Raw genomic sequence first — 20846 nt, 5'->3', positions numbered from 1 at the left:
TGAATAATGACATTGTTGTAAGCACATAGTACACATTATTTTATTCTTACAATAAAGTCTGTGTTTACTTTACAGAAAACTATTCTTAGAATTGTCAGTGCATCGCTTATAACATTTCCAGCCTTGTGCATTTATATTCTTAGATCTTTTTTATTAGGATTTATCATTTCTGAAACTTGTTCTAGTCTCAGAGAAATATTTGTTTTTATTATGAACGTACCACTTGGAGCTGTTTCCCGAGTAGTAAGGAAGGAAAAAAATTCACCAAGTAGCAGCCTGCAGATACATCATAGTCCGTCTTAGATAATTTAGTTATCAAATTGGCCACCCTTTCAGAAATTGCATTTTAATTTATTCAAGGGGCTATTATTATATAGTGAAAGGCAAAAATTTGATGGCCTTGATGGTTAGATAATTTTCATTTTATTATGGCAGATGGTTTTACCGCATCCACTGCCAGTGCCTGTCTTTAAAATGATATAATTAAGTAGAGGCAAGTGCAGCTGAATGTAGCTCTAGGCTGTTTATTTAGTCATGAGATGTTCTGGATGTAAGTGCTTGATCTTGGGATTAAATAGTCCTATGGTGCTCCTTATTAATTTAAGTAATTTCAGCCTTAAATTTTTGCTGGCCCAGGAGTTTAAAAGAAATCAGACCTTCTTGTAAATTGAGATTCTCCTACCCTAATTACTGCCTCATTTTCTTTATTCTCACTTATCTCAGTTTTTTTTAATCAGTAAAATGAGCAGGCTGAACTAAATGTTTTAACGTAGTCTAGCAGCTTGATCCTGTCTCACGTTTACTTCTTCATACAGCTCCCTTTATTTCGTCTGCACAGTTAAGCATCATGCTTTAGAAGGTTTTTAGTTCATTACTCTGTCTTCCCTGGCACGTGCTTTGTCTTAAATTGCAACTGACACCAACTCACCATATGCATCATACAAACCAGCACATTCATGCAGTTGTTAATGAATCTGGAGGTATTTCTTTTAATTTTTTTTCCTTAAATTTATTTATTTTTGAGAGAGACAGAGTGTGAGCAGGGGAGGGGCAGAGAGAGGGGGAGACAGAGAATCGGAAGCAGGCTCTAGGCTGTGAGGTGTCAGCCCAGAGCCCGACGTGAGGCTCGAACCCACAAACTGTGAGATCATGACCTGGGCCCAAGTTGGATGCTTAGCCGACCGAGCCACCCAGGTGCCCCTGGAGGTATTTCTTTTTTTCCCTTTTAGCGATGATAGAGCAAAACAGGTGCACAATATTGCCTGGTCCAAATAAGTCCATGAAGAGCTGCTCAGCATCATTAATCAGTAGAGAAATGCAAATAGAAACCACACTGAGATACCAGTACGTACCCATAGAATAGCTACACTTACCAAAACTAACGGTACCAAATGTTGGGAAGGATGTGGAAGAACTAGAACTCTGTCATATTGCGTGGGAATCCAGACTGGTGCAGGTGTTTTGAAAACCATTCACAAGATAATTTGGCAGGTTTTGCTCCTCTAAGTTAGACAACACTTACGTGATCAAGCAGATCTCTTCCTACACATCTACCCAAGAAGAATGAAGACACACGATCACTTACAGAATCGTGCTTGGTTATTCATCATGTACGAATTGATACAGCACGGTGGAGTACCGTTCATCAGACCCGTCCAAGTCTGTTCATTTGTTCATTCAGGATAGACACAGCGCATGTTGGCTGAGGGCCTCCTGTGTGTCAGGCACTGTTTTAGGTACTGGGGATGAAATGGGGGACACTGATAGAGCTTCTGTTTATTCATGTCTCACTTTGTAGGAATTCCACTACATAGAAGAAGATCTGTATCGAACAAAGAACACATTGCAAAGCAGGATTAAGGATCGGGAAGAAGAAATTCAAAAACTTAGGAATCAGGTATGAATGAGTGCTCACAACTTGGGAAGAGATACCATTGCAAAGCTAATTTTTTTGTAGAGGCTACAGAATGACCTTCTTTTCCCATATTTTCACCTGAGTTCTGCTGTTGCAGTAGTGAGGTGTTACTTTCAGTCTGATACAGAAATTCCTCTAATGCCATTTGAGGCTGCATTTGCTGTGTTCTGTGGCTTCTCCTACAAGTGTCTTGTAGCCAAAGCCATCCGAGGACATGTGATTTACCTCAAATTTCATATCTTCTAACTTCAGTGATGGTTGTGCCAGTTGCCAGTTTCATAATTATGGTTTCTTTCCTGAGAAAAATCCAATGATAAATCTTCTTATTAACAATTGATATTTTTTTCATAAAGCCACCAAGACTTATGTTCAACCCTGAAAATGTAAAACATGGGAAATAACATGTGCCCACCACCTAGATTTACCCATATTTATCATTAACTGTGACAGAATCATGCATTCACTTATCCTGTAACTACATTATCCTTTTCTCCCTTATATTTATTGACTTAATAAGCAATGAACCCATTGAACATTTAAAGAATTTATATAAAGATTTAGCTGGTTAATGACTTAGTTTGAACATAAAAAGTCAAATAATTTTGGCTTTTAAGTTCTCAGACTTCATAGTAGTCCGTAACTTAAGATATTTTAGAATATTTTAATTTTTATGAGTTGAAAATAGGAGCGCCTGGATGGCTCAGTCAGTTAAGCATCTGACTCGATTTCGGCTCAGGTCATGAACTCAAGGTTCGTGAGATAGAGCCTGCATCAGGCTCCACGCTGACAGTGCAGAGCCGCTTCAGATTCTGTGTCTCCCCCTCTCTCTGCCCCTCCCCTGCTTTGCTCTCTCTCTCTCTCTCAAAATAAATAAACATGAAAATAATTTTTAAAAATTTAAAAAAAAAGTTGGAAACAGCTAACTGATTTCAGTGTTCTATTCTTCCCTCACCTGCCTTTGTGAAGTGCCTAAATGGTAACGTGACTTTGCTATCAGAAAGTCAAAGAAAAGAGAGGAGCAGAAACCACCAATTGGTTTAATCCTTAGATAGAGATTCCTATATTTATTAAATGTTTATTGAGTGCCTACTAAGCCTAAGATAATTGGGCTATTTTAATTAAGAATTAACTGTAGGAGGACATCTCTTAAAGATTTTTCATCTAAGTGGAGCAGAGGAAAACCTTTGTCTCATAAAAGAAAGTCAGTTAATATACACTTTAAAAAGAAATCAGCATCTTAATATCTTGCCCCAAAACAACCACCCTTAAATGAGCGGCCACATAAGCACATAAGTTGGTGCTCAAAACCATCAGTCATCAAGGGAATGCAAACGAAAAGCTCAGTGGGATACACCTGTGACTACACCATCAGAACGGTGATCAGCGATCGTACCCCTACACACCGCCTACAGAGCAGTGTAGTGAGTCGTCCGAAGTCGGACTGGCCACGGGATTGCAGAGCAGAGGTGAAAACCTCAGGCTGTGGTCTTTGCGCTGTACCACAACTGCTGAGTTATGGGGGGTTTTGAATCCAGGTGGAGAAGTTCAAACTGTCATGGATCGTGGATAAGTGCTTTCGAATATTTCTGACCACGAGGCCACAGCAAGAAGCAAAGAACACGTTGTTTCCCAGTGTTCACATGTACTTAGAAGGACAAAACTGAAACAGAAGTTTCACAAAACAGTCCTCTCACATACTATGTGCCGTATACTCTGTCCCATAAAATGTGGATTATGACCCACCAAGTTGATTTTGTGGCCCATTAATACAGTTTGAAAATCTCTTCTGTAGCAGTGAAAGTAGGATCACAGAGGTTTGAGATGTTGATTAATGCCACACTTTACCTGTGGGAATGTGGATTCGATGTTGTATAACTTTAGTTTTATGTAATTTGTGAACACTTTGCCTTTCAGCTTACTAATAAAACTTTAAGCAACAGCAGTCAGTCCGAGTTAGAAAACCGGCTCCATCAGCTAACAGAGACTCTCATCCAGAAGCAGACCATGCTGGAGAGTCTCAGCACGGAGAAGAACTCTCTGGTCTTTCAGCTGGAGCGCCTTGAGCAGCAGGTGAACTCTGCCAGCGGAAGTAGCAATAACGGGTCTTCCATTAATATGTCTGGAGTTGACAATGGCGAAGGTAACAAAAACAGGAATTTCGAAAGAGCTTTTCATTGCCTTAATTCCAACCTTGCCAATTCAGACATGACTTTGAAAAGTTACAGAAAGACCATTTTTATTTGTAAAGAAGCTTCGGGGCGCGTGGGTGGCTCAGTTAAGTGTCCCGCTCTTGGTTTCAGCTCAGGTCATGATCTCAACATTTCATGGGATCAAGCCCCACATCGGACTCTGTGCTGACAGAACCTGCTTGGAATTCTCTCTCTTCTTTTCTCTCTATCCCTTCCCTGCTTGTGTGTGCACACACACTCACGCATGTGCACATTCTCTCTCTCAAAAATAAACGAACTTTGAGGGGCACCTGGCTGGCTCAGTCGGTTGAGCATCCAACTTCAGCGCAGGTCATGATCTCGCGGTTCATGAGTTCGAGCCCCACATCAGGCTCTGTGCTGACAGCTCAGAGCCTGGAGCCTGGTGCCTGCTTCAGATTCTGTGTCTCCCTCTCTCTCTGCCCCTCCCCTGCTCATGCTCTGTCTCTCTCTCTCTCAAAAATAAACATTAAAAACATTTTTTAAATAAATAAACTTTGAAAAAAGAAAGAAAAGAATCTTGATCCAGCAAAGCACCCACTTTTCTTCTGATGCGAGGCCTGAGCCATCTGTTTGACATGATCTTAGCAAACAGGACAATGGACTGGTTATATATATCCCTCGCTAGTCTGGGTCTTAGAGAAGGGAGGCCCAAAGACCGATGATCATATTGAAATATGTAGGACATTCATCAAGATGTTGATGACAAGGCAGATAATTTGGCAGAGAGGGGCTTTCATGAAGACTTAAAGATTTAGTTTAATAATCTAATCTGGGGGTGCCTGGGTGGCTCAGTCAGTTAAGCATCTGACTTCGGCTCAGGTCACAATCTTGTGGTTCATGAGTTCTAGCCCCACGTCGGGCTCTGTGCCGACAGCTCAGAGACTGGAGCCTGCTTCAGTTTCTGTGTCTCTCTTTCTAAATTCTGCCCCTTAACCACTCGTGCTCTGTCTCTTTCTTAAAAATGAATAAACCTTAAAAAAAATTTAATCTTATCTGTAATTATGAATATTAAAGCTAATACTTAGTCATGTAAGTATATCCATGCTCTATAATTTTAATGAAGAAATCTGTAGATTCCCAAAATACATAACTAAGAAGAATGTTAAAGACTTTAGTATAACTTCAACAGATCAGGTTTTTAATCTCAGAGCTTCATAAAGTCTACAAAGTAGTCATTCAGCACACCTCACAGTTCTTTGGTTTTATTAAAAGTTTTTTTAAGTTTTTAAAAAATAACACGTTGTATGTTTATGTGTGTGTGTGTGTGTGTGTGTGTGTGTGTGTGTGTGTGTGTGTTTTAATAGCATGGTTACTGTTAAAAATATCAAAAAAAGGAAATTAAATCACCCAGTAATCTTACTCTCAGATAACATTTTGGAGTATCTCCTTTCAGACTTTTTTCCTATATATGTTTGTAGTATCTGTTTTATTGGTTATTAACTTTTTCATATAAATCAGTTTTTATTATGTATTTTCTTACAGTAGTTTATGTCTATTGCTTTATATACATCCGTTGTGGAAATGGCATAATTTGTTTAATAAATTCCTCATGGTTGGAGATTTAGGTTGCCAATTTTGTCACTAATATAAGCAGTTCTGAGGAAACTATTCTCTGTAAATATCTTTTATTTTTCTTAACATAAGCTATTAGAAATGGAGTTTGCTGAGTCCTAGGTATACACAGTTAAAGGCTTTTGATTTTTGTTGCCAAAATCAAGTAATTATTAAGCACCTACTCAGTACCAGCTACTGTTCTAGGCATTGGAGATACAGTGTTTGACAAAAGAGGTCAAATCTCTGCCCTGTGGATCTTACATTCTGGTGCTGTGGGGGGAGCTAGACAGTAAATGATGTGAGATGGTGATAGGTGCTACAGAAGAAACTCAAGCAGAGAAGGGAGAGACAAGGTGCCAGGTGTGGAAATGGGATTGCAATTTAAATAGACCTCATTGGAAAGGTGGCACTTTATTAAAAGAAGTCCCAAAGGAGGTAAGACAGACTAGAAGGAGCTCTACAGGAAGAGTTTCCAGGCAGAGAAGAGCAGGTGCAAAGGCCCTGAGGCAGGAGTGGTGCTGGCTTATCAGGAACAGCAAGGAGGCCAGTACAGCTGGAGAAGACTGAGTGGGGGAGGAGTAGTCTAAGGGGAATTCCGATAACTTGGAGGAGACTGTTTTGACCTGAATGAAGTCGGAAGCCATTGAAGGGCCCTGAGGGGATAAGTCCTCTGACTGTGTTTTAGTGAGATGCCTCTGGCTGCTGTATCCAGAATAGACTGTAGAGAACTGAGAGTGGAGGTGGGGGACCAGGGAGGAACCATCGTATTAACGTGTGTGAGAGATGGTGGTGGTGAGCACCTGAATGGGGTTCGGAGGGTTATTTTAAAGGTGAGTGGGCAGATCGGCTGTGGAGTTTGAGAGAAAGAAAGGAGTTTTGGCCTGAGCTGATGGAACGATGCTCTCGTGTACTGAAATGGGGAAAACAGCAGGGTGAGTAGGTTGGCAGGGAGGGCAGGACGTCAGAATCATGGTTTTGGGCATGCTAAGCCTGAGATAACTGTTAGATATCCAGATGGAAACAAAACAAGACGATTGGATGGGTCTGGAGTTGGTGGTCTGGGCTGGAGATACAGAGCCGGGAGTCATCAGCTTTGTAGAAAGGGTGTGTCTGGCCTCTCTCTTGCCCGCACAGGAAGAACCTACTCATTAATGCTGATTCTCAGCAACATGGTATTTGTAAACTTCAATTTTTTTGCTAGTTTTATAGGGAAGTAATTGTTTTAGGTTTTAATTTTTATTTTTGTGGATATAGAAGTTTAAGCATTTTATATAATCAAATTTATGTCCTTTCTTTATGGACTCGCCTTTTTTGGATGTAATGCTTATTTGAAAGTTAGCCTTGAGATCTGTTTTTAATACAATATATATTCAACTATAAATGTTAGGACATTGATTTTGGCGTTTGTACCTTAATTCATTCTTTTCTTGTTTAAACAGGCACACGGCTGCGAAACGTTCCTGTTCTTTTTAATGATACAGAAACTAATCTGGCAGGAATGTATGGAAAAGTCCGAAAAGCTGCTAGTTCAATTGACCAGTTTAGGTAAGCAAGGACAGTAATGACGAATGATGGATCTTCAGCTATTTTTGTACCATTTTCTGGTGGCTTCAGTCACAGTAAGTCCCATCAGGCAGAGCTGATATTTAAAGTGACATTTCCCTACTTCCTCTCATGATAGTTCATTCAGTCTCATGAAATTGCTTTATGTGCTCTGCCAGGGCCTGTATTTCATTGAAGATTATTAACCCTGATCATCTCTCTTCTTATAATAAACCCTATTAAAAACTCTTATTAAATTCCATTGAGAAAACTTCTGTCTCATGTAAATGCGTCCACTGGAATGCTTTATTTCGTTTTATCGCGTGATGAGAATAAAAGATGCTATTATATATGAGTGAACAGTACGCATTTTAACGTATATTTGTATATACTGCATAAGTAATATATCATTTATATGCATGTTATTACATATTAATAACTTCTTTATACTAGCATACATCCACCCTACAAAGAAAATGTTTTAACAGTTTATGTATGCCTTGTTAAAGTTCATGTTTCAATAACCCCCTAAAGTCTTTTGCCTCTTAGTGTTTATAATTAAACACAATTGTAATGAGTTGTTGTGAAATAGAGCGATCTTTTCTTACCTTTTTGTGTCAGAGCTATGGTGTTAAAAATCAAGAGGATGATTTGCTAAGGTTGCTGAGGCCACGGGCCAAAGATGCCATAGTTGTTATCTCCAGGCTGTTAAGCTCATTTATTTCAGCTACTCATTTATTCAATGTACATAATAATTTTTAGAGAAACTACATGCGAGGCGTTATGCTGATGGCAGTGAAAGACACAGAAAGGCCTAGAAGAAGGGTGTATGTGCTTGTATATGTATCCATCTTGATGGGGAAAAAGTGTTTCAGAGAGGCCTAACAAGGTCTAACGTCACGCTGCTCCTGCGTTTACTGTAGTTAAGTGTTTGCTTGAGTTTCTGTAGTTCTTTGCCTTTTAGACGCATGCGTCTGTGCAGAAGCTTCCAGATTAGCTCTTTGCAGGTATTAACCCACCAGACTCTTTCCCTATTCACGTGTTGACACTTGGCTTATCTTTTGTAACTTCTTTGGTCTCTGAAAAAAAATTATTTAGAGAGGGACCAACTTGCCTCCTGTAGTTGTAGCTGGAGATTTAAGGGAAACTACTGTGCTATATATTTAACAGTTAAGCCACAATCAATAAAGCAAATATTTGTTTACTATGATGTTTCTATGGTTATTCCAAGTAATCATTTAACAATCTACTATAAAATGGTTTTTCTGTTATGGTGGCCATATAAATAGTTTAAATGAGAGGAATCCTAAAAAGCCTCATTAGCTGTTACCACAGGAAGATGTGCTTTGAGTGTTAACTCTCTCCTCTCGTCCCCACCCTCCATTTGCACAGCATCCGCCTGGGAATTTTTCTCCGAAGATACCCCATAGCACGAGTTTTTGTAATTATATATATGGTAAGTAAACCTATTTGAAAAAATAATGCTGCACTTGATTTTTAATGAGTTTTTTCCAGCTGCTGATCATTTTGACCAAAAGTCTAGCAATCAATTTTGAAAGAGAATAGAACTCATTTTTGGAAATTAAGATTTTTTTCTTCAGGTATGCAAGTATACTTACAGTTCATTACATCTAAAATATAAATTGCTTGGGGCGCCTGGGTGGCTCAGTCAGTTGGGCGGCCGACTTTGGCTCGGGTCATGATCTTGCGGTCCGTGAGTTCGAGCCCCGCGTCGGGCTCTGTGCTGACAGGTAAGAGCCTGGAGCCTGTTTCAGATTCTGTGTCTCCCTGTCTCTGACCCTCCCCCGTTCATGTTCTGTCTCTCTCTGTCTCAAAAATAAATAAACATTAAAAAAAAAAAAAATAAATAAATAAAAATATAAATTGCTCAAAGGCTTTTCCTACAATAAAATTAACTGTAGTGAAGTTTGATAGTTACCTCAATTTCTTAAAAAAAAAAAATGTTTTTATGTTTATTCATTTTTGAAAGACAGAGAGAGACAGAGCACAAGCAGGGGTGGGGCGGAGAGAGAGGGGGACATGGAATCTGAAGCAGGCTCCAGGCTCCACTCTGTCAGTACAGAACCCAACGCCAGGCTTGAACTCAAGAACCGTGAGATCATGACCCGAGCAGAAGTCAGACGTTCAACCGACTGAGCCACCCAGGTGCCCCTTATAGTTACCTCCATTTCTAAGCCCCTCTGATGACAAAAATGCAATGCAAAACAATCCATTTCATTTTATGTAACGTTTCTTTGATTGTTGTCATGTGTTTTGCTTTATTTTCTGAAAGGCTTGTAAGGTTGATTTCTTTCAGATTTCTTAGCTCTAATAAAATGGTCACCATAGTTTGGGATACTGTTTCATGTGTCTTGTGACCCTAAAAAGCCCTCTAACTGTTCTGAGTGAGGGCGGCTAAGAGTCATTAAGACAAGCAGTTTTCCTGAAAAAGAAAACAAGCTTACTTAGTAAAGAAATTTCTCTGTGATCCACTAGAGGGAAGAGTTACTCCTTTAAATAAAAAGTTTTTAAGGAGTGGAACCTGGGTGGCTCAGTCAGTTAAGTGTCTGACTCGATTTCAGCTCAGCTCATGATCTCAGGGTCTTGAGGCTCAGGTCAGGCTCTGTGCTGGTGGTGGGAACCGCTTGAGATTCTCTCTGTGTCCCTCTGCCCCTCCTCCGCTGGTTCTCTCTCTCTCTCTCTGTCTCTGTCTCTAACTAACTAAAGAAGTTTTTAAGTGAGGGATGGAGCGAACAAGAGAAAAAAATTGATGGCATCACAGAGGCTTAGAACAGGCCTACACTGAGTCGATTCCTGGTGTCAGAGACTGAAGAGCACTGGCATCCCCGTCAGCACGAGGTGTGATGGCACACGACAGAATGGCGAGGCACGTAGCAAGGGAGCCTCATGTAACCTTAGTGCTGCCACGAGGGAACTAGTGGGAATTCATCACTGTAGGTCCTGTGCTAGACCCTAAATCAATTCCTGAAGCTCAACACGTTATTCCTGCAGGAATGTCTTCCCATCTCCCCTTCACCAGATGATGGCTACACCCTTTTCAAAACACCAACCGTAACTCTGTTCCAGAAAGGCTTTCCAACCGGGAGCACTTGGGTGGCTCAGTTGGTAGAGTGAGACTTTTGATCTCAGGGATGTGAATTCAAGCCCCGCATTGGGCCTGAAGCCTACTTTAAAAAAATAAATAAAGCCTTTCCAACCAACTTCATATATATCTTGCAGTTTTCATTATGCCATCTACTCTGCGTTATAATCACCCGACTGGTTATTTATGTATACCTGTGCATATTACGGGTGTGTTAAGGACATTGATAACTCTCAACTGAGAATTCTTCAGGCATCACAACTATTACTGTCCATTACATTTAGCTAGTTTAGTTGCTTGCACGTTTGTTTCTTCATCATCTACCCAGTAAACACGTACCAAGCGCCTGTGATGTTGCACACACGGTGCCAGCCCCAGGAATACGGACACAAATACGACATGCTTCCTGCCCTCAGTGCACTACACAGTAGGCCTTTGGTGCAGATTGATCTCTTGGCTAATCTAGAAACTGTTTTCTTTTTCTTTAGGCTTTGCTTCACCTCTGGGTCATGATCGTTCTGTTGACGTACACACCAGAAATGCACCGTGACCAGCCGCATGGCAAATGAACTGAACCCAGTTGTTTTGGTGACTGGTCGTCTGTTTTCAGACTTGGGATCTGCAGAAGGACCAGTGGCCTAAAATTGCGGAGAACGGGGTGCAAGTTCATCTCATCACTACAAGCTTTGAACTCGTTCACTTATTATACAAGTGCTCTGCTGCCTAAGTCCTCCCCCCATTTCTTTCAAATGGTAAGAGTTTCTGAAACTGACAGTAACGTAACAAGCTCAGCTCTGCTTTCTCTGAAATCCAAGATTCAGTGTGTGTGTGTGTGTGTGTGTGTGCGCGCGCGCGCACACGCACGCACACAGATGTGCTGGGCTCATTCACCCCTGTACAGGCCAGCCTATATTTTAGGTGACACGCATTATGGGTTATAATCAGGGAAACTAATTGTATTTACTGATAGAAATAAAACGTTTTCTTTTTGATAATTCAGTCTGCTTTCATATTTTCATATATTTAGCTTTGCAAATATGGATTCGCTTCTTACATGTTAAAGGCCTGATTGGTCTGAGGCTTTGTATAGATACATAACATTTGCTGTGCATTTTTCTTTTGTAAAATAATAGTTTCTTACCCCCCATTAAATAGGACCTTTCCGAACAGGCTTTAGTGAGAAAAGCAGAAATGAGCAGTGACGTCACCGGTCACTGATTCTTGGTGCTTTGCCCCCTCTCCGGGGACGCCCCACTCCCTCCTGTCCCAGTGTGCCAGCTCCCTCGGGTTCTTGGGCACTCGTTCACCGTCCTCTTTTCCTTTCCTCTAGCCTGGACCTTGGGTCAGTCAGCTCAGGACGTCCATAGCCCCTGCGTGTAGCGTTTAGGAATCAAATCTGTTTTTTCAACCTTTGCATTTTTAAAACACTCCACTGCAAAGACATTATGGAGTTATTCTTTGAAAAGAGATATTTTCTTTGCTTGAAGTTCAATATAATGTCTCTTTTGGCACTCCTTTTCCCCCACATGCCTGAATTCTTATTTTGTCCCCTGGTTACTGGTGGTCTCTCTTCGCATGTGATTAATTCATGTAGATCTTGGGCAGGGGTACAGTTCTATCAGGAATGTTTCCAAAGCAGTCTGCTGGTGCTTAACCAAACACCTGAGCAGAGTTTCCATTCTTAATGACATCTGTACTATGACTTTAATTGACCTATAAATTCTTCAAAATTAATACCCTAGCAGATGTATATGTTTCTTATTTTTCATCAGAAAATGAAGCTTTAAAGGTTATCTTATGTGTGTTTGAGCTTTTTCTCAAATTAGCATGAACGAAAAAGGCCGAAATGGCACATCATCTAAAGGTGGATATGAGATACTGGGGTGGAGACACATTATTAAACCTGTAGGTTTTATGTCATAGCTCTTACCTGGATGTAATAGCTTGTCGGAGCGTGAGCTGTGAGGTCAGGTCTGAGCTCAACCAGAATAAAGTAAAGGTTTAATCTTGTTAATATCTTTTAAAGGTGGTTTTCCCTCTCTTCTAATTTGGAAATTTTTCTGGAAAATGATTAAAACCAGGTTATATACTTAAAATGGAAAACAGCACATGCTTCATCATTGTGTATTGCCAGACTTCCCGTCTCTGCGTGTCTTCCTGGCTTTCGTTGGGATGCCTTGACATCTTTTTTAAGGCTTTGTACATTCTTGGCTTTGGAAATAGTTTGACAAAGTGTTTCCAAGACTATTTTTCTGCGGTTACTTTTTAATTTGAGTTTCAGTTTCACCATCCTTAGCCACTAACAAACTGGGGAGTTCTAAACAGTGTTTCCTTTCATTTATGCTCAGATTGCATGAAACCTTCTTGACTCAAAGGATTGCATGAGGGGCACCTGGATGGCTCAGTTCAGCATCTGACTTTGACTCATGTCATGGTCTTGCGATTCATAGGGTTAAGCCCCACATCGGGCTCTGTGCTGACAGCTCAGAGCCTAGAGCCTGCTTCGGATTCTGTGTGTGTCTCTCTCTCTGCCCCTCCCCTGCTCACGCTCTGTCTCTCTCTCTCAAAATAAAGAAACATTAAAAAAATAATAAAAAAATAATGATTGCATGAGAGTCGATCTTTTTCCTTCTCAATCCAGTATATTCATTTAAAGACATTATGTGTGTGTAATACATATATAGGGTATGTTATTATATATACATTATATACATGCAAATATACATATATTATCAGAATGCTTGCATTGCTTTATATTTACAGCCATCAATTGGAAAATAAGATTGTTTTATTATTATAGGAATATTTCTCTTTCTCTAGACTTTGTGCTTACCAAAAGCCACCACTTCTGTTGAAGTTTATTCTGTAGAATAAAACCTTCAAAGGAAAGCAGGGGTTTTGTTAACACGTATTAAACAGCCTGGTCTGTGGAGGAGGGGGGAGGCTGTCAGGCTGGGCGGTCCAGCCTTAGTTTAAGAAGGCTTACATCCAACTCACCCTGTGGGGGCAAAAACCCAACTACTCGAATTTGCCTCCTTGGGCTCCCGATAGCTGTTGCAAGAGGCCAGCTGTGTTGGAAAAAGGCCCACATGGGCACCTTGGGAGGTGGAAGTAGAAGGAAAGAACTGGAAAAGCCGAAGAGCATAGTCAGGGACCGATGGCCTAAGGCAGGCACTTCGGGCTGTGATTGGTCAGAAGAAAGAAATTACTGAGAAGAATGTCTTCGAGGTCATCCTGAACACTAGTATTCCCATTGACTCCTGGATGACATTGACCCCTGAATGAGAAGAATACGGACTAAATGAACATCACACTTGTTTTTATTTGTTTATTTTTTAATTTTCTTTTTTAATGTTTTTATTTATTTTGAGAGAGGGAGACAGAGCATGAGCTGGGGAGGGTCAGAGAGAGAGGGAGACACAGAATCCGAAACAGGCTCCAGGCTCTGAGCTGTCAGCACAGAGCCCGACGTGGGGCTCGAACTCAACGAACCGCAAGATCATGACCCGAGCCAAAAGATGCTTAACTGACTGAGCCACCCGGGTGCCCCATGAACATCACACTTCTAGTGGGTGACCTGCTTTCCAGACACAGACACCCCAAAATAGGTAAGATTTTTTTCTTTTGTCAGAACATTGGAGGGTCGAGTGTTTACGTGCAGAAGCCTTATTCACAGAAGGTTGTATTTTAAGCTATAATAAGGCTACAAAGTAATTCACAGTTTCAGTGCCCGGCATGCTGGTCCCTTCTAGGAACTGGGAGTAGCCGGGTGGGGTCACATTTAAGTGGGAAGGCAGGCTGTCAACACATTCTTCACGTGACACTTGGTGTTAAATGCTGGGAAGAACCATGTGAAGGTCCCACGAAGTGCGGGAGGGGCGGGGGGAATCCTCCGCAGAAGTGACCACTGGCTGGCACAGGTTCCGAGTGCAGGGGTGGGTGGGCCTTACCCAAGGCCAAAGCCTCCAGAACGGGGAGTGTGCTTGGTGAGCCCCTGGAGGCCAGCGTGGCTGGAGCAGAATTCGGGAAGGGAGAGCCGCAGGGCCGGTGTGGCAGGGACCCGTAGTCCAAGGGAAGGACTTGGAATTTGAAATCCCTTTTTGTTTCTCCTTAGTAAGCGCCTCCGACCCTGAATCACCAATGTCTTTAACCAGGGAAAACCTTTAAAAATCTGTATTTTAGAAATCCGCAGACTACCATTGCTCTACATACAAATGATGAATAGTATAGATTTCATTTCGTTGAGGTGACGGCAGGCTGAACCCGAGGCAGGAAGTACATTTTCCTATGTAGTTACAAAGAATACCAGATGGGGGCGCCAGGGTGGCTCAGTCGGGTAAGTGTCCCGCTTCGGCTCAGGTCAGGATCTCCCGGTTGGTGAGTTCGAGCCTCGCATTGGGCTCTGTGCTGACAGCTCAGAGCCTGGAGCCTGCTTCGATTCTGTGTCTTCCCCTCTCTCTGCCCCTTCCCTGCTTGCACTCTGTCTCTCTCAAGAATGAATAAACATTTAAAAAAAAAGGAATAGCAGATTGATGAATTTGTTCATTCCCCCATAACTGTTCATCCTCCACATTCACAGTTAACTCTTCATGTTTGTTCAAGTCAAGAACAAACAAAACTGAAATGAAATCCAAGAGTACAGCTGCGGACAAACGTATCCCATATTTGACTAACCAAGCGTAGCATGACTCACTGTCTGGTGTTACGGCTGTCACGCTGTCAGACTCATAGACTCAAATGTCTTCGGACGTTTGTCATCCCCAGAGGGCAGAGACAGTACTTTTTTGATCCACTGTTGTATCCTCAGTGCCTAGACCCATGCCTGGCCCATAACTGGCCTTCTGTTGACGTTAGCTGAGCTTCATTCACTGTTATCCGGCAAAGCCCTAAGCTCTGGTCCTTCCCTCCAGTGCTCCTCAGACCTTCACTCAGCATCTCTCCTGTTCCTGCAACGCATCTAGTTCCTAAAACCACAGCAAAGAAGAGAAACTGGCTGGCCAGGTACACTGACAATAGTGAGGACTCCGATAAGGCAACTTGCCAGGATTTCCCAAAAAGGGACAGACCATAAGTATGTAAAATACAGAAACAGGGGACGCCTGGGTGTCTCAGTCAGTTAAGCGTCCAACTTTGGCTCAGGTCATGATCGCATAGTGGGTGGGTTCGAGCCCCACATTGGACTCTGTGCTGATAGCTCAGAGCCTGGAGCCGGCTTCGGATTCTGTGTCTCCCTCTCCCTCTCTGCCCCTCTCCACCTCGCACTCTGTCTCTCTCTTTCAAAACTAAATAGACATTACAAAAGTTTTAGTACAAAAATAAATAAATAATATATAGAAACAAAAGGTGACCCGAGGACACTGCTGACCCAAGGTGTACATAGTGAAGAGCTTTAATCATCAGAGGAAGTTCAGTCGTGCTTCATGGATTTTCCCAAAAGATAGTGGAGAAGATTTCTGGAAGCAGAAAGAGGCTTAGGTTCAATTTCTGGAAGTTCTGCCAAGCGACACCCACATATAGTCAGGCTCTTTCCTCATATCATGTTTTCCTCTGTAGCTCACCGTACCACTCTCCTCTTGAGGAGTGCTAGTTAAGGTAAGTTTACCTAAAGTAGTAAGGTTTATGCGTGCAAATTTTTCAGCTACTGGCAGTTTGCTTTAACTCACATATTCGGTGTAAATCAATGGAATTCAAGAATTAATTCAAACCTTAAATGTAATTGCAGCTAGAACATGCTTCCTCATGGGCCGATATCGCCACCCACAGGGTAAGAATTGGTTCCTAGGAGGGCAGAGATATCTTACTGTTTTCGTATGTAAAGCCAGGTTTGCATCTAATGTGCACCAGGCGATCTGACATTGAGATTTCATGGAGGGGAGTGGTGATAATGGAAGAGGCTGGGCAACACCGAGCTGGATGATGGAGCAGAGACCCGGCTCTGCCCCCGTGGAGCCTGCACTCCGACAAGGGGAACTGATGCAGATCGCAGCCTGGCACGGTCTGGTCCTCACCACCTCCAAGCTTCAAGCCGCTCCGCACGTCATATTCTGCACTCCGGTCTCTTGTACCGTTCCAGTCCGATCTTCCCCAATGACTCACTTCCTCTTCCTGTGGGATGATTTTACTTCCTGTCCTGCTGACGTCTGCCTTAGCCTTACAGACTGACTTCTTTGGCTGGTGGAATGTGAGTGGACGAGGGATGTGCCATCCCAAGCAGGAATGTTAAGTATCATCTTGTGGCTTGGGCCCTGCTTGTTCCTCCGCCACGAGCCCAGCATGTTCCAGACAGTGGCTGCTCCTGCAGCCTAGGTCCTATGGGGTGAAGGCATGGAGCAGAGTCAAACACGGAGCGTATCCAAGGTGGACATGTGGCTTAAATGAACAGTAAATCTTTGCTTCTGTGGGACCCTGAGACTTGGGAGGTTGCTTGTTAGTGCAACGTAACCCAGCGATAGCTAACTAAGTGTCCACCCGTGCACCATGCCTCCTTTCAGCCTCCGGGCCTCCCCTCTGCTTAGGACACTTCCCTTCTAACCTCCTGTCCCCTCCTGCTTGAGGATGGCACATATCTCCTCCACTCACACTCCTCCAGCTTAAATGCCACTTTCTCTATGAAGGGCGAACACCTCCCTTCCCTCCCTCCAAAAAAAGAAAAGAAATACTAAGCTGGGTATCTATAGTGGGCAGGATAATGGCCCCCCAAAGATGTCCGTGTCCTAATCCCTGGAACCTGTGAACATTTTACAGCCAAAGGGACACTACAAATTACCGGTAAATTAAGGATCATGACACAAGGAGATTATCCTGAATTGCCCAGTGATCCTACGCTGGCCCTTAAAAGATGGAAGAAGGCAGAAGAGTCGGAAGGAGATGTGAGGGCAGGAGTCAGAGTGGTTCAACTGGTGGCTTTGCAGATGGGGAAGGGGCCATGAGCCAAGGAATGCAAGCAGCCTCTCAAAGCTGGGAAAGGAAAGGAAACATTCTCCCCTAGAGTCTCCGCAGAAGAATGCAGCCCTACCAAGTTCTTGATATTAGCTCAGTGAGACCCACTGCAGACTTCTGACCTCCAGAACTATAGAAAGTAATTTAAATTGTTTGAAGCCACTAAGTTTGTGGTAATTTGCTGCAGTGACAGTAGATGACCAGTAGTGTCCTTCCCTGGTTACGAGCTCCCATAGCACGTAGAAATCTCTACTCTTAATACTCATGCTGAATGGAGCTGCCTCATCACTTTCCATCACCCCAACCAGACCCCAAGCTTGCGACCCCATCTTGTCTCAGTTATATCTTCAGAGCCTGGAAGGGTGCATGGCACTTGAGTATTCAATACAGATTTCTGGAACGGATGCAATTTTAGAAACTAGGACTAAGGAGGAACAGTGATGTGTGACATTGAAGAAATACTAACCAAAAATTGGATGCTACTACTTTCTGACTTGCTTAACTAGCTGTGGCAAAGTCACTAAACATCTCTGACCCTCCATTTCCTCATTTTTAAGAATGGGGAAACTAGAAAGACTCACAAAGAAGTTCCCCATAGGTAAAAAAAAAAAAAAAAAGAAAAGAAAAAAAAAGAAACAGCAGTTTCTAGGGTGAAAATGTACTCAAATATTAGTTTTTTATTTGGTGGCGTGTTTATTATTTTGTAAGATTTTTAAAAAATGTTTATTTATTTTAGAGAGAGAGAGCACAAGAGCAAGGGAGGGACAGATAGAGAGAGGGACAGAGGATCCAAAGTGGGCTCTGTGCTGACTGCAGAAAGCCCAAGCAGGGCTTGAACTCACAAACCATGAGCTCATGACCTGAGCCGAAGTCGGGCACTGAATCGAGTGAGCCACCCAGGCGTCCCTTGTGGTATGTTTGTTTTAAAGTTGAAATGGACCAAGACAGTGGAGACCAATCCTGCTGACAATCAGTTGATCGTGTTCCCAGCAGAACATAAACAGTACCTAGAGCAAGATAATGACAAGGCCACTCTTGTGAGCACAAAAATTACTAAACACCCCCTCTTCCAACCAGCACTGCTCCTCTCTGAGCATCTGCTGCTCTATCACCGATATTAATTCAAACCCCGTTTTAGCTCTCCTTCTAGACAACTATCACTGTGATACTCAGTCACCAGATCGCGCCTGTTCCATGATGGTATCCCACCCAGAACTGCTCCAAATCTTTAATGCCCTCACCATCATTCAACACAAGCCTAAACCCTTAAGAAGTCCCTTTCATCTCCCCTGTGGAGGCGCTCCTGAGACACATTCTCCCTTGCTGCAGCAAGCTTAGCTTCAACTTTGGGTGTTTGTGTTTTATTTGTTTTGACCACAGATATGGTCTGGTCAATTGACTCTGATATAAGACCCTCCGTATTAAATTCTCTACTTCCGCACACAAGCAAACGAGTTCAGAGACCCATAAAGGTTCTCCCGCTAGTTACAAACACGACAGCAAATATATCTTTTGCTTGTTTGTTTCCGTATAGTCATGGGGTTAAACTATTTGGTTATGGAACATGTCAGCTTACCAAATCTGTCTGGTACCAAGTCTTCTATTTCCCATCTTGGCTAGAACCTTCCAGGAGCTTTTAGTCATTGGAGAAAACCTGCCATATTTTTTCAAAAAGCACTTAGTCCTGGGGCAAAGCCAGATATGTTCTGATGAGAGTTAATTGTTCTTTATCAGTGTGAGAGGAAGCAGGTGTGTGTTCCCTGCTGTCATCTGATTTATTTCTCCAAACTCTAGGAACAGACACTCCATCAGCCACCCAAGCAGGAAATTGCCTTTCTGCAGAAGGTAAACAAAGAGGGTTGGCGTTATTTTTAACTGTAAAATTGGACCTGAAAAACATTCAGATCACTTGGACTTCCCCCCCCCCGATTATTAGAATAATATTCTTTAATTGTGAAAAACACAGAAAAGTGTGAAGAAGAAAATATCATTCATCCATAGGCCCGCCACTCCAAACGAATGAGCCTCCACATTTTGGCCTATTTCCTTCCAGTCTTTTCTTCCCCCCACTTACGTATGTGCAGGAAGATCCAGAAGTGGAGACAGAGCAGGTATAGTTGAAGTCATAGTTTCAAATGACTCCATGCTCATTGAAAAAAAAAAAAAATTCCAAGCAACAAGGTATACAGAACATTCTGGTGTCCTTTCAACACCTCCCCATCCAGACTCTTTGCAGTAGCAACCACAGTGAAATTAGGAAGAAATGGGATAATACACACGGTGCTTTACTGCTCATAAAGAGCAAATAAATGTTTAGTGGTGGGTAGGTGGAGGTGTGGCACTTGTTAAGTAGATGCTCCTCACCCCCTTTGTGGCAGACAGACCCTAAGCTGACCCCCAGTGATTTCTCACCTCCTGGCATCTATGCCTTTGGGTAATTCCCTTCTCATGAGTGTAGCTGGGATCGACAACTTGCCTCTAACCAACAGAATACGGCAAATGTGATGGGATGTCACCCTCTTGATTTGGTTACATTACATGGCAAAGGGGTTAGGGTGTCAGCCCTGTGATCATTACATTACATTACATTAGATCCTATCTTAGCGAACTGGATTCTCCTTGTTGATGATGAAATGAGTGTCATTTAGAGGAAGCCCATGTGTCAAGCCCACTGTGGGCAGCACCCAGGACTTGAGGGCAGCCTCCGGCCTCCAGCCAGCAAAAACCCAGGGCCCTCAGTCCTACAAGCACAAGGAAATGAATTCTGCTAACAAGGTGAATGATATTGGAAGTAAATTCTTCCTCCAGGCAAGCCTCCAGAGGAGGCCACTGCCCCAGCCAACATCTTTTTTTTTTTTTTTTTTGAGAGAGAGAGAGAGAGAGAGAGAGAGAGTACAAGTGAGTGAGGGGCAGAGAGGGGAGAGGGGAGAGAGAGAGCGAGAGAGAGAGAAGCAGGACTCACCCGAAGCAGGGCTCATGCTTACCCGAAGCGAGGCTCGAGCTCACCCGATGTGGGACTTGAACTCACAAACCCTGAGATCATGACCTGAGCCGAAATCAGATGCGTAGCAACTGAGCCACCCAGGAGCCCTGGCCAACATCTTTATTGTAGCTTTGTAAGACCCAGAACAGAGCACCCAGCTAAACCGTGCCGAGACTCCTAACCCACAGAAATCGTGAGATAATAATGGTATGTATTGTTTTAAGCCCCTAGACTTGTGGTAATTTGTTATATGGTGAGAGAAAGCTGATACATTTTTCTAAGCACTTCCATAGTGGTCGGGACTCCCTGCGTGTAAGCAGCAGATACCAGCTCAAACTGGTTTAAGCAAAAAGGAGATCTACAGGTTCACCTAACTTCACGTTTATATCCAAGTACTCAGATACTGTATTTTTTTTTATTTTTTAAAATTTACATCCAAATTAGTTAGCATCTAGTGCAACAGTGATTTCAGGAGTAGATTCCTTAGTGCCCCTTCCCCGTTTAGCCCATCCCCCCTCCCACAACCCCTCCTGTAACCCTCAGTTTGTTCTCCATATTTATGAGTCTCTTCCGTTTTGTCCCCCTTCCTGTTTTTATATT

The 20846-nt window shown here is 42.7% G+C and overlaps 1 protein-coding gene across 1 annotated transcript in view; it reads left to right on the top strand.

Annotated features, from left to right (window-relative positions):
* Positions 1–11319, top strand: part of GOLGA5 (golgin A5) — a 32808-nt gene extending 21489 nt beyond the window's left edge. The window contains exons 9-13 of the mRNA XM_049612274.1: positions 1799–1897; positions 3830–4055; positions 7119–7224; positions 8614–8677; positions 10813–11319. Coding sequence (XP_049468231.1) covers positions 1799–1897; positions 3830–4055; positions 7119–7224; positions 8614–8677; positions 10813–10893 — 576 coding nt within the window. The 3' untranslated portion in view covers positions 10894–11319. The remainder of the gene's footprint in view (positions 1–1798; positions 1898–3829; positions 4056–7118; positions 7225–8613; positions 8678–10812) is intronic.
* The last annotated feature ends 9527 nt before the right edge of the window (positions 11320–20846 follow it).

This window comes from Panthera uncia (assembly GCF_023721935.1).
Source record: "Panthera uncia isolate 11264 chromosome B3 unlocalized genomic scaffold, Puncia_PCG_1.0 HiC_scaffold_1, whole genome shotgun sequence".
Classification (NCBI taxonomy): Eukaryota; Metazoa; Chordata; class Mammalia; order Carnivora; family Felidae; genus Panthera; species Panthera uncia.
The sequence above is the reverse complement of the archived record's forward strand: the minus strand, read 5'-3'. Positions and strand labels throughout refer to the sequence as shown.